The sequence below is a fragment of the Orcinus orca genome, chromosome 1, assembly GCF_937001465.1.
Source record: "Orcinus orca chromosome 1, mOrcOrc1.1, whole genome shotgun sequence".
Lineage (NCBI taxonomy): Eukaryota > Metazoa > Chordata > Mammalia > Artiodactyla > Delphinidae > Orcinus > Orcinus orca.
The window spans coordinates 195,061,485-195,074,963 of NC_064559.1; the positions used below are offsets into that span (position 1 = coordinate 195,061,485).

The 13,479-nt window shown below is 53.0% G+C and overlaps 1 protein-coding gene across 2 annotated transcripts in view; it reads right to left on the bottom strand.

Moving 5' to 3' along the window:
* Positions 1-13,479, bottom strand: part of EPHB2 (EPH receptor B2) — a 186,947-nt gene that overhangs the window by 37,471 nt on the left and 135,997 nt on the right. For both annotated transcript variants that reach the window (XM_004272520.3, XM_012533953.3), the window contains exons 4-5: positions 6,074-6,229; positions 4,596-4,931 (exon numbers count right to left, since the gene is read on the bottom strand). In XM_004272520.3, coding sequence (XP_004272568.1) covers positions 4,596-4,931; positions 6,074-6,229 — 492 coding nt within the window. The remainder of the gene's footprint in view (positions 1-4,595; positions 4,932-6,073; positions 6,230-13,479) is intronic.

The following is a 13,479-nucleotide window of genomic DNA, read 5'->3' on the forward strand; positions in this document are numbered from 1 at the left end:
TCCTGTTTCCTTATCCTCCAAGTGGGGATACGCAGCCCAGCCTGGCCTCCTGTCTCTGGGGGGCCCTGAGAGGACTCGTGAACACGGACGGAAAGGCTTTCTGGAGTGGCGGAGTATAGTTCGAAGGCAGCCTGACGGCTTTATGAAGTCAGACGACAGCTCTGGCCCTGGTGAATGCCAAGGGATAGCGAACAAGGCCCAGTCACTTGCCCAAAAGAAATACTTTCTCCTTATAAGGGCATGAGCTAGATATTTATATATTGAATTTTAGGGTCCAATTAAAACCAAGCACTGAATACATTTGTCTGGAAATCAAGTCCCCAGTCTTGTTTTCCAGCCTCATCGTACTTCTCCACACCCCACCTCACTCCATGCTTCTCTGGACCCCTGGGCAACTGCTCACCAAGCGTACATTGTGGTGTGCCCCTGCCTAGGCTCCAGGAGAACCACAGCGAGGGAAAGGAGACTCACCGTGAACCAATGCGTGGTGGTGGTGGGGAGACAGGAATGAAATGATCAAAGACGTGAAGCTAAAATCTCAGCCACAGGAACTTGAGGGCCATGGTGCTGGGGGCATGTGACCAGGTCAGGAGGGTCAATGAAGATGAGCTAGGTCAAAAGGAAGGGGGAGGGTTTCCCTGGTGGCGCAGTGGTTGAGAGTCCGCCTGCCGATGCAGGGGACGCGGGTTCACGCCCCGGTCCGGGAGGATCCCACATGCCGTGGAGCGGCTGGGCCCGTGAGCCATGGCCGCTGGGCCTGCGCGTCCGGAGCCTGTGCTCCGCAACGGGAGAGGCCACAACAGTGAGAGGCCCATGCACCGCAAAAAAAAAAAAGGAAGGGGGAAAGGGGCAAAGCATTCCAAGCAGTGGGAACAGCATTTGCAAAAACCCTGTGGCAGAGAAGCTTGGTGCCTTGGAGGAAGAGAAAGGAGAACTCTCCCTCCAGTCTGCCTTTTGTACTTCCCTCTCCTAGGATACCTTCTTCTCCGCATGATTCCATCTCTGCTTATTAGAAGCTTCTCTATTCTTCAGAGCTAAGCTCAAATGCTTCCTCTTCAAGAAGTCTTCCATGGCATGCCTTTCTCCCATTCCCCAGGAGGAAATGATTTCTCCTGCCTGTGATCTCCCTCACCTCCCAGACCCCTCCTTGGGTCCTCATTTATGCCATCTAATATGTAAACTCTGTCCATGTCTTATCTTCCCAACCAGGGCATAAATCTCAATGGCAGGAAGTGTCTGTTCTACAGTGTAGACTTGGAGTTTCATGGTCCTGGGTTTAAATCCTAGTTGAGCCCACTGAGTAGCAGAACTTCGCGTAAATGACTCCGCTTCTCTGGGCCTCTGTTTCCTCCTCTGGCAAAGGGGGATAGTGCGGTGAGGGTGTGTGTGGCTGCACAGCCCCCAGCTGGGCTCTGGGCATCTATGAGAGAGGGGGGCTTGTTAAGGGGCTTGGAACAAAGAGGAGGGGGAAAGGGTGGTTATGACCCAGAAAGCCTCAGGGCTTTGAGGGCTTACAGGGGCTTGGACTCACTTAGACCTGACTTTCCCAAATTTGTCTGATGCTAAGAAACACTTGAGCCACTTGTTTAAAATGCTGATTCCCAGGTCTTATTCCTGGGGTTCTGATTCAGCAGGTCTGGGGTGGGGGCAGGGGACCTGTGTTCTGAAAAAGCTCTCATACAGTTCTGATGCACAATTTGGTGGGGAAATTGAGGCCCAGAGGGAGGAACTGATTTTTCTCAAGTGTGATAGGTTGGATGGGTGATCTCAGCTCTGCCTCTATTGTAACAGGATCACGCACCCACACTCTCTGCCAAAGAGCCCTGCAGGGTGCGTTCACTGTGGATGACTGCCACAGGCAATGGCATGGGTTTATGTGGCCTGGCTTGGCTCGGCCACTTGTGTTCACACCATTCACCACAAGAGAAATAAGCCTGGGGGGCTGCTAGTCCAAGGAGAATGAGCAGACATATGGAACAGACTGAATCCAGCCCACATTCTGGAGCTCTGCCCACTTCAGAGGACCTGGTGCCGATTAGCTAAACCCTAGCTGACCCAGAGACTAGTGAGTGAGAAAATAAATATTATTGTAAAATACTGGGTTTGGGGGTGGTTTTGTTATGCAGCATCATTGCAGCAGTAACTGACCAATACACTAAAGTCACAGAGCGAATGAATGACAAAACTGGGATTCAAACTCAGGTCCCCTGTTCCTAACCCGGGGCTTGTTCCTCACTGCTTCTGCCTTTTAATCCTGAGGGCTCCCCCTGCACCCTCCTCTCTGGGAGCCCTCACTTCCACTCTGCCCCATCTCTCTATTCTCTGGGAACTTCCAGCTCCAGACAGGAGGGGTCCATCCCAGAAGCCTTTGCTGCTAATAAGCTGAGCTGGTTAAGTAGGCAGTTAGACACTCAGGGCTCCCAAATGGATGCAGGGGAGGCCTCCACAGCTAGGGAAAGAACTCCAGGGGCTCTGGGGAATTCTAGCTCCTCCCAGGTGAAGAGAGTTCCCTCGCCTCCACCCCCACTGGGAGCCTGGCTTCCCTCCCTCAGAGCTTTGTCAAGCTGGAGAGACTCACAGCCAGGTGTGTTTGCCAACAGCTGCTGGCTTTGGAGAGTTCTCTCAGATTGCCCTCCTTGAGTCAGTGCCATCCCAACCCCAACCTGAGGGCGGCTTAAATGTACCCACAGGCCTGCAAGTGCTGCAGCACATGCTCGTAACCGCACCCTCTTGGCCCAGCAGCACCACGAACGCTGACAAACAAAACCACACTCCTTCCCACACACAAACACACGGACAGGCTGAGCCACCTTCAGATATACAAACTCAAGCCCCTCAGATTCAGACACACCCATGCTCACAAATACACGTATAAGTGAGAAGCCACATGGCCAGTCACGTGCAATCACAAACACATGGTCACTCGGACATATCCAACGACACACCACACATTCTCACAAATATGCACACTCACACATGCACGCTCCTCAGACCCACAGTCCATGGTTCCTTGGAGGCACCGTGGACTGTGCTGAGGACTGGAGTCTGTTAGACCTAGTCAATGCCTGCCTTGCACCTTGCCTAGCTTAGTGACTCAACTTCTCTGAGCGTCGTCTGTGAAACGAGGACACAGGTTCCTCCTACTCCAGGAGGCCGGAGGGTGGCAGTGAGGTCATGTGTGAAAGCACTCCTCAACCAGGCAGAGCTGGCTCCCCATCCCCCTCCGGGTCCTTAGGCATGCCCTTCCTCCTTCTCAAATTCCATTTATTTCTATCATTCCCTTCAAAATTCTGTTAGTCTTTCAAACTGCAGGTCAAATCCTGCCCCCTCCAGGAAGCCTTCCTGGACCTCCATCTCTGGATGCCCTGAGTGCTTACTGTGTGGGCCCCACCTGGCACCAGAAAGGTAAGCTGGGCAGCCCATTCACTTTCTGTCCTGGAGCCTGACCTCCCTTGGCTCTACTTAGATGGGGTCCAGACCACGCTTCACAGCAGGGGCTTGGCAAAGGTTGCTGAGTGAGGAACTGGGGGGCACACTCACAATGCCAACCACAGAGTCTTCTGCAGGAACCACAGGAACCAGAAGGTTCTTGAAAATCTCACATGGCCCTTGGGTGGGGATGAGGCTGGAAAGCGCCTCCTGGACCTGGCCATCTGGAGGTCCCAGGTGACCCTGAGGATAGTGGCTTTGGTGGAGAGGTAGGGCCGGAAGCCTGAGTACAGTGGAGTGAAGAGGGGACGGGGGGAGGTAGTGAGACGGCATTGTTTGGCAACTTTTTTTGTTGTAAAGGAAAGAGGGGCAGATGATGGGGGTGCTACATGGGGTCACAGAAAGGATTATTACAGATGAGCCTGGGGAGAGGAGTTTTGGTGGAGTTAGACTGGAGGGGGCTGAAGGTTCAGAGAAAGCACGTGTGGAAACTGCTAGGTGTCCACTGAAGTCTGTCTCCCCACCTTCTGCTGTGATGGAGGTCTGAGCTAGGCTGGGAGAGATTACATCTCCCAACCTCCTCTGTGGCTCGGTGAGGTCCCGTGACCACGTTTTTTCCAGTGGACCATGCCCAGGAGCGACGGGTGCCACTTCTGCCTACCTTGTTTAAAACATATTGCTGCCCTGGGTCTTCTGTCTCTCCCCTTCCTGCAGGCTAGAGCGCAGACAAAACTGCAACTCAGCTTCAACCAAGCAGACAAGGAGCATGGAGGCTGGTGAGACAAAACGGAAGGAACCGGGGTCCCTGAATCTCCAAGTGGATCAGAGCTACCCTGCTTACCTGGACTGCTCACCCCTGGACTCTTACACGAGAGAGAAATGCACTTCTGTGTTCTTTAAGCCACCGAACAGTGGGCCCTTTTGTTACAGCAGCTTTACTCTCACCTTCAATAACACATGCTCAACAAATGCTGCAATTATTATATATGCCACTACAGTGAAGAGGCAACACTTACTCTCCCAGGTGGCTGGATCACACGGACAGCCTTGGAAAAGAGGAAACCACTCCACAGATGTGAAGGAGTCTTTAACAAGGGCTGGCAGGATACCCATCTGGCTCAGCATGGCACGGAGCTGCCCCGGGCGCTTGCATTTGAAGTGCTTACCTGCCTGGTTGGTGGTGATGTTCACAGAGGCGAACTGCGGTGAGAAGGGGCTCTGGTCGGTGACGCCATTCACGGCCTGGATCTCAAAGGTGTACTGGGTGTGGGCCAGCAGGTCACTGATGTAAATGCGAGGCTCGGTCAGGCCCAGCTGGCGGGGTGCGTACTGTACGTTGTCCCCACAGCGGGTGCAGGCGCCCCGGCCCGAGCCACAGCTCTTGCAGATGATGTTGTAGACAAGATCCTCACGGCCTCCTGAGTCCCGGGGCGGGCTCCACTCTAGCATAAGTGAGGTCTCGTTGACACTGGAGATCACGGCCTGGGGTGCGGAGGGGATGGCTGGGGAGGTGGAGAGGTGTCGGTCAGTGAGGCCTCTGGGGGTACGTTCCCCAAGAGATCCCTCTGTGCCCACTGTCCTGGCTCCAGCTTAGGCCTCCCAAAAGGTTTCCTCCAAATCCTTTCTCCTCTCCACTCAACAGACAGGCTTCTAGAATATAACTCGCATCCTGGTACACACATCTGCTTAAACCTTTCTCCCTGGACTCCACCCTCCTTGGTGTTCCTCGCTAGGGACAGTCTTTTTGTGTTGGGGATTATATCCACTCAATATCTATTTCCCCCTTTTCCTTATAACCCAATTTTATTCAGGGTGGCAACTACCTCCAGCTAAAGACTATATTTCCCAGCCTCTTGTGATTAAGTGCTGGCCACTGATATACAGAAATTGCTGGTTAGGACTTTTTTTTTTTTTAAGAAAAGAGACAGCTGCAGCATGTCCTTTTGTCCCTTTCATTCTTTCTGCTGCTGAGAATGTGTGTGATGGCTGGAGCTTCAGCAGCAATGTTGGACTATGATGTGACCTGAAGGGTAGAAACCACATGCTATGGATGGAGGAGCAGAAGAAAGTGCTGGGTCTCAGGGAAGTTCATGGATTTACCACACTACCCCCAGGGCTGCCTATCTTTGGGTTTCTATTATGTGAGAGAATAAATCCTTATGGTTTAAGCCACTGGGGTCAGCTCTCTGCTACTTGCAGCTGACTGCCATTCCTGTCTGATACAGGGTTGTGACATTGCCCTCATAGTCACCCTGTTCTTGGAGAATCTTGGCTTGTGATTCAGGCAGCTGCTGCCAGGAAAGAACACTAGGAAGCCTTTTCTACCACAGACACCACCTGTGTTGGTTCTTCTTCTGCCAACTTCCCATTCTCTGTCCCTTTGTGAATCAAGACCTTGACTTCATACTCCACGTGACTTAGCAGAAGGGGATAAGGAGCCAGATGCCAGCTCTGTGGTGTCTGCAGGTTGGCAGCATGACTACCCCAGGATGGTCCTTTCCAGCCAGTTTTCCATTTCCCCTCCCACCAAGTAACTGGCTGCTCCTCACTTAGGAAACTATAGCCGGAGAGCCACCCAACCCTCGCTCTGAGCTTTTCAGCAGGGACTCGGTCAGGCGTCGCCCTTCTGGGGCCCTGGACGTACTTGTGCAGGGCATGTCCAGGGGGTCCAGGTCTGCTCTGTAGTAGCCATTGCGGCAGACGCAGTTGGTGGCCCCTTCTGAAGTGGTCCGGCTGTTGATGGGACAGTGGGTACAGGCCTCATCCCCTTGGTTGGCCTTGAAGGTTCCAGATGGGCAACCTGGAGAGAAGACAAGGAGAGTCACTGGGGAAACCATATGAGGACTCAGGCCACAGGCTTGGAAGGACGGTGCAGCATCACGGAGTGGCCACACAGGATCACAGAGCAGCCACACAGTGTCACTGATGGGGAGCCCCATCTCCTGAAGCTCGTGGGGGTCTCCAGGCCCCAACATGGCAGTCCTAGCTGCACCCAGAAGGTTTCAGGCTACCTGGTTTCTTGTCTCTGAAGCTATCTATGGGTTCAGCTGGTGCCCCTAGCAATCATCCTTTGTCTACTCCAGGTTGGCTGTGCTACAGCTTCTAGGACCAATCCTGACTTAGTCTGAAGGCTCTGCAGAGGTCTAGGGCAGTGCTCATGGCCCAGTCTTGTTTACTAATGGCTGGCTGGGCTCTGACTTAGTCTGAAGGCTCTGCAGAGGTCTAGGGTAGTGCTCATGGCCCAGTCTTGCTTACTAATGGCTGGCTGGGCTCTGATTCTTGTAACTAGATTCCTGGGTTCCAGATGATTGTGATGATTACAGTAAAAAAAAGTCCTAGCACAGCACGGGGCATGTAGAGAGGTGATGTGGTAGAGCAGGAAAGGACGCTGGCTTTGGAAGCACACAGACCTGGGTCTGCTGCTTTGGCCTTTTTCTAGTTGTGTGGCCCAGACAAGTGGCTTAACCATTCTGAGACTTGGTTTTTTATTAGGAAAACTATGATGTTAAGACCCATTTCTGCAGTCTATTGTGAGCACTTGGCATAAGTGTGTAAGGCACATGGCATGAGGTCTTGCAAGGTGCAGGTGCCCAGGGAATAGGAGCTGTTCATTAGAGCAGGTGTTTGATCAATTTACTGAGATAAAGAGGGCTTGCAGTACCAGGGACAGCCTGGGGAGGGCAGTATTTACACTTGGTGGGCATTCAGCAATCTGGGCTCTCCCATGGGCTTTGGCCTTCTTCCCTGCTCTGGGGGGATGCTCAGGATTTGGATTCAGGCTCTAAAGCTCAGGGCTTAGGGTGACCACTCCTGTGTGGGCCTATGTGCAAATCCACCCTTCCCTTCCTCCTGGCCCTGGGTTGGGAATCAGGAGGCCTGGGGTGTAGGCCCTGCCCCTTTCTTGGCCTTCTTCTGCTTACTGGGGTTCATAATCGCAGCTCTGTTGTGGTGCCTCAGGTGGGGGATCAAGCAAGGGGTAAGTGAGAGGTGGAGAGGGAAGAGCTTTCCAATGGACAAGTTCCTCCTTGGGATGAAATGTGGCTGAATTGTCCACAGGCCGGGGGCTCTCACCTGGATTGCATTCCATGTTCATGTGCTGTGTGACCTTTGGCAAGAAACTCCACCTCTCTAAGTGTTAGTTTCCTCATGTAAATGGCTCACACAGATTTCCCGAAATCATTTTTCCAGGCCCAGTCTTCAAGCTTATCTTGCAAGTCCAAGTCTTAGCAACTCACCCTCCTCCCAACTCCTCAACCAGCTCCAGCCTCAGAGATGCTGCCCTCCTCGGTCTTATATGACTTGCGTTCAGGGTACTTTACCTCCCTGCCATAATTATTCATCAAGGGGATCTCTTGGCCATGCCCTCGGCTCCCCCAGGATCGGAGCCTTGTCTGAACCACAGCTCCTTTCCCTGTGCCTAGCATAGACCTGGCACTGAGCAGGCGCTCCATAAATACTTCCTGAAGCCGCCTGCTGAGGTGGAAGGAGCTTGGGCTTTGGCGATCACATAAGTAGAAAGGCAGTGAGGAACGGTGGTTAGTGTGCAAGCTGCCTAGCAAATCCCATCCTAGCAATCTGTCCCTGCCATCTGGCCTTGAGCAAGTCACTTAAGTTGTTCCCTCATCTGTAAAATGGGGACAATAGTACCTACCTCCTAGCGTTGTTATGAGGATTACATTGGTTATTCAGGCAAAACTGCCTAAACAATTCCTGGCATTATTAAACTGTATCTGGTTCACGTACCAGTCTGCTGGGTGACCTCAGAAAGGTAGTTCAACCTCTCTGAGCTACAGTTTTCTCATCGGTAAGAGAGCATCTACCCCATAGAGTAGCCATGAGGATTGTATGTGATGAACAGGGCCTGGCCCAGGGTCAGGCAGGGGTTGCAGTTACAATCTCAGGGAAGTCCCAGTAAATAAGCCAAGGACAGTTCCCCCTAGGGTGCTAGAAAACAGAATCCCCCACCCCCCTGGGGCCCTACTTTGCCTGCTTTTTGGAGGGAGTTTCCAGAAGGTGGCACCCTTCCTAACCCTGCAGCCCTGGCTGATGCCACCCTGACCAGGCCCTGCCAGGATCTCAGAGAAGATCTCGGCTTCAGCCCAGTCCTTAAGGAGCTGCCAGACAAGGAAAAGACAGTACTTTGATGCAACCAACCAGGCTATGGTGACACCAAAGAGGAGGATGGCAGTGAGTGCCTCGGGCATCCATCGTACAGAAACCAGGGCTCAGAGTGTAAATATGGACTGGACAACATTTATTGAGTACTTATTAAATGCTGGCACTGTTCTAAGGACTTAACCCACAGTAACTCATCGATGCCTCACCCAGCCCTATGACAGAGGTAACGTTGTCACCCTCATTTTCTGATGGGGGAAAGAAAGCATAGAGGTGAAGCAACTTTCCGAGGATGTGGGCTTACGGTGGCAGAGCTGGGATTTGATCCCGGGTGGTCGGACTGCAGAGGCCACTTCCCTAACCACCACACTCTTCTGCCTTTAGGAGACTTGCATTGGGCCAACAGTCCATGAGTGCCGGGCAGGGACTGGCAGCTTCTGCTCCGGGCGCCTGTCCAGGGCTCTCTGCACTCTGCCGTGCTGGCCCTGGAACCCCGGAGTCCTCCTGCCTGCCCTCTCTCTTAGGCACCCACCTCTCCCTGCTGGCTGGACGAAGGGGCAGCCCACCATCTCGGCACTGTCTAGTTAAGACACACAGGCTGCAGCCCTGGCTCTAGTTGAGCGGTTGACCTCTCTGAGCCTCAGTTTCTTCTGCTGTAGAATGGGGACACAGGGATCCTGTGAGGGTCTAGGACTATCCTGATAGATGCCAGAAGCTTTTGGTCCCAAGACTGGGATCCTCCTGGCTCCCTCTCAGGCGAGAGCCTGCCCAGCTTAGCACGCCTCTTCCATCTGCTGGCGGTTCCGCAGGCCTGGCTGGTGGGTGGCTGCCCACTCTCCCCTCCACGCTGTTCCAGCCCCTCCATCTGGACCACCTTCCCGACTGTCCTCTCCCATCGCCATGTCTTGGCCCCTCTTTGACTCCCCAGGCTGCCTCTTTCCACTAGGTGTACTGCCCGGACACTACTCGGCCCTCCCACCGGGCATTCTACGCTTTCTGTATCTTTTGTATCTTTGTGCTTCATAAAACCCGCTCTTCTGTCTTGAGAAGTGGTGTCGCTTTCCACCCGGTCACCAGGAACCCTGGGTGCCTCGTCCTTCCCCTTACCCCCTGCAGCCCATCAATTACCAGGTCTTTCCTCCTCAGCAGGGCCCAGTCCTGGCTCTTCTTTGCGGCCCTCCCACCCCCGTGGGCATCCAGAAAGCTCCTCCCACCCACTCCTCAGCCTCTCACGGCCATCTGGCCTCCTCCTGCCCACGCTCCAGGGCCGGCTTTCTAAAGCACAAACCTTTCTGTGTCATTTAAAAATCCACAATGGTATACAATGGAATACTATTCGGTCATAAAAAGGAATGGAGTACTGATACATGCTACAACATGGATGAACCTTGAAAACACTCTGTGCTTCATGAAAAAAGCCAGACACTAAGGCCACATAGTGTACGCTTCCATTTACATGAAAATGTCGAGACTAGGCACATCTATAGAGACAGAAAGTAGATTAGTGGTTGCCAGGGGCTGGGGAGAGCAGGGAATGGGGACTGACTGCTAATGGGTACGGGGTTTCTTTCTGAGGTGATGAAAATGTTCTAAAGTTGACTGTGGTGATGGTTACACAATTCTGTGAAAACACTAAAAATCACTTAATTGTATAATTTAAATAGGTGAATTGTATGGTATGTGAGTTATACCACAATAAAACTGCTACTTAAGAAAAATCCACAAGAGCTCCCTAAATTCCTCCGGGTACTCAGGACCCCAAGGCTGGCACCTGCCCCCTCTCAGTGCCCACCACCCCAAGCCTTGTGCCTGATGCTCCACAGTCAACCACATATGGTGCCACCCAGGCTCACACACACACCTCCGGCCTGTGTCTCTCCTGCCCTGACTACCTGGAATGCCCTCCCTTTGTCATCAGGCAAACGTGTACACCCCTTTAAGACAGTGAAGGTACACCCCCTTCCAGGAAGTCTTCCCTCAGCCCCCACAAAGGGTTGAGGTTCCCATTTTAATTACTTACAAATCTGTAATTATCTGGCTGGACTGTAAACTGTGAATACGAGGTCAGGTACCTAGTGAGTGATGGATGGGTGTAGTGAGAGCTGGGAGTATCCAGCTCAGCTACCTTGTTTGACCTTTGAGGCAACTGAGGTCCAGAGACGAGCAGACACACATGGCTCTTTACCAGCAGAGGCAGATTCTGATCCCAGGTGTACTGAGTGACTAGGGTGTGCCAGGGACTCAGCTCCCATCAGCCACCTCTTCTCCCACAAAGAGGGGTCCGGGGCAGCTCCCCCTCCACGTTGCCCAGGGGCCCAGGGGTCACGCTGCTCTAGCTTCTCAGCTGGGAAGGCACCCCGTCCTGCCAACACCTGAGTCTCCTGTACAGAAGTGGTAAGAAAACAATGAGAGCTGCAGTCACAGACTTGGGTGGCTGCACCTCTGACAGGTGTGTGGGCTCAGACAGGTCTCCCGCCCTCTCTGAGACTCAGTCTCCTCCTCCGGAAAGGTCGCTGATGATACCTGCGTGGTGTAGATGCAGTGAGAGCCTCTGAATGGGTAGCCTGCTCCACCTCTGCCTCCCCGCCAATCCTCCGCAGTGGTTGGAGTGATCTGACGAGAATGAATCAGAGCTCAAACTCACCAGGGGCTCCCTGCATACTTAGAATGAATGCACACACCTAGCCCTGCAAGGGCGGCTCTGGGGTCTTCCTGACCCTTCCTGCCACTCCCCTCAGTCTTAGTCTCTGTTTCCTTCATTGAGCCTCATCACAATTTGTAATTGTATTAGAAAACAATTACGTCTGTCTTGTGTGCCATCTGTCTTCACCCTGCACTGGAAGTACCTGGAGAGGAAAAGAAGAACCGGGTTTGTCTGGTTCTCATTGGTTCCCTAGCTCCTGGCAGAGTAGTGGGAACATAGCAGGTGCTCAATATACATTTGCTGAGTGAACGAATATACCCCTTATAGGGTTTTGTGAGAATCAGATGAGAAAGTGGGGTAGAAAATACTTGGCCAAGTAAATGCCAGGTTGTTACCGCTGTTATCATGTCAATTTCACCAGGCTGCATTGATGCTCAGATCCCTCTCCACCTCTCAATGTTCTCCCCACAGGTCCTCCCGTCAGCCTGTCCACCAGGGTGACCAAGTTGTTCCCAGTTTTCAAGCTGGAAGTTCTGCATCCCAGAAATGCCCTCAGTCCCAGACAACCCTCCTGAATGCTTCTCAGCCCCATCTGTCACCTCTCTCTTCTGTTGGCAGTTCTCTGGATGCCCTGGCTGCACACACACTGTTCTCCGTGCCTGAATGTCCTTCTCTCCCATCCTCCTGCCCTGCTGGATTGGTGAATCTGACATGTGCACCTCTGGGAGGCCTGCCCTCCACTCTCTACAGCACACAACTCAGACTCCATGGACGGCTGTGTGCTGGTAAATGGCTGGGGAGGGGGGGAAAGCCCTGATTTGTTGTGTTTGCCAATTTCTATGGTGAAAATGCTCCCATCAGGGCAAATTTCATGCTACCAATCTAAGATAACTGAATACTGAGTTGGGAAGAAATGCCCAGAGTCAGTTCTTGTGATCCAAGCCACCAAAAAACAGCCCATCCCACCACTGGACCTCACCCATATGTAACCACCCACTAGTTGGTGAACCCTGGTTTAAGTAGGGGCTGGGGCTTTAATCTCTACACCCTGAGCACCTAGTACAGGGTATGGCACATAGTAGGTGCTCAGTTAATTCAGTCTGTCGAATGAAGGCAGGTCTGTCTTCCTAACTGGACAGTGAACAAATTGAGGGCAGGAGCTGTGGGTTTGATAAGTTAACATACATAAAGTGCTTAGAACATACAGCAAGCGCTATATAAATGTTAGGTATTATTACTCACCCAGCATGCAAGGACAATAAAAATTCCCACTTATTATGTGCTTTCCGGGTGCCAAGCCCAGTGCAAGTGATTTACATGGGTTCTCTCACTAAATCCACATGACCACCCACGGAAGTAGGTACCATTATCACCCCCATTTTACAGATGATGAAAGTGAGGCTCAGAGGGGGTGAAGTGAATGCCTCAAGGTCACGCAGCTACTAAGTGGCAGAATTGAGGTTTGACTCCAGGTCTTTGTGGTTCCAGGACACAAAATTATCAAGTTGCTGAGTGGAGACACAAGTGGAGACCATCTTGTCAGGGCTACTTAGGGGACAGGGCTTGCTGGGGTCACTCAGCAAGGTGGAGCCAAAGCCTGGGCCCCAAACCCAGGACCTGGAGCCAAAGCAGCCAACCAGCACCTGCCTTCTGCAGACGCCCAGAGCCCTCAGCCAGGCAACCGAAGGCAGGGATGGCAGTCGGCCGGGAGGAGGAGAGAGGATTACGGGGAAACAGATTTTCTCCTGGCCTTCCCCCTGGGCTCCGGGGATAGGTGATAATTGACCGAATGAGCCATGAGTCAGGCCGAGGCAGGGCTCCATCTGGCCCTGGCACGGCGGGGCTGCTAATTGGCACCGGGTGATCCTCGAAGCCTCCTTGGCTGGCCTGCGGCTGTGCTCCCCCTTCGCCTCCCAGAGACTCCGGATTAAGCCCCAGAATGCCTGGTGCCACAGTGGACTCAGATGTTGTCAGGCCCAGTGTGCCAGGCCTCCAGGGTGGGCAAGGAGTTTCTCTCTCTTCCTGGGGGGCCCTGTAGACCAGAGGGCTGTGTCTGTGGCTCTGAGCAGAGGCAGGCTCACCACAGTCTAGCTCCCACTCCCGAGAACCTGATGAAGTTGAACCTGGGTATGAACTGTGTAGCTGGCTGCCAGGGCGGAATCCCAAGCCTGCCTCTTGCTAACAGTGTGACTCTGGGTAAGTCACCTCACTCTCTGTGCCTTGGCTTCCTTGTCTATATAATGGGGGGAATGATGACACTGCTCTTATATTTGCTGGGAAGATTACATGAG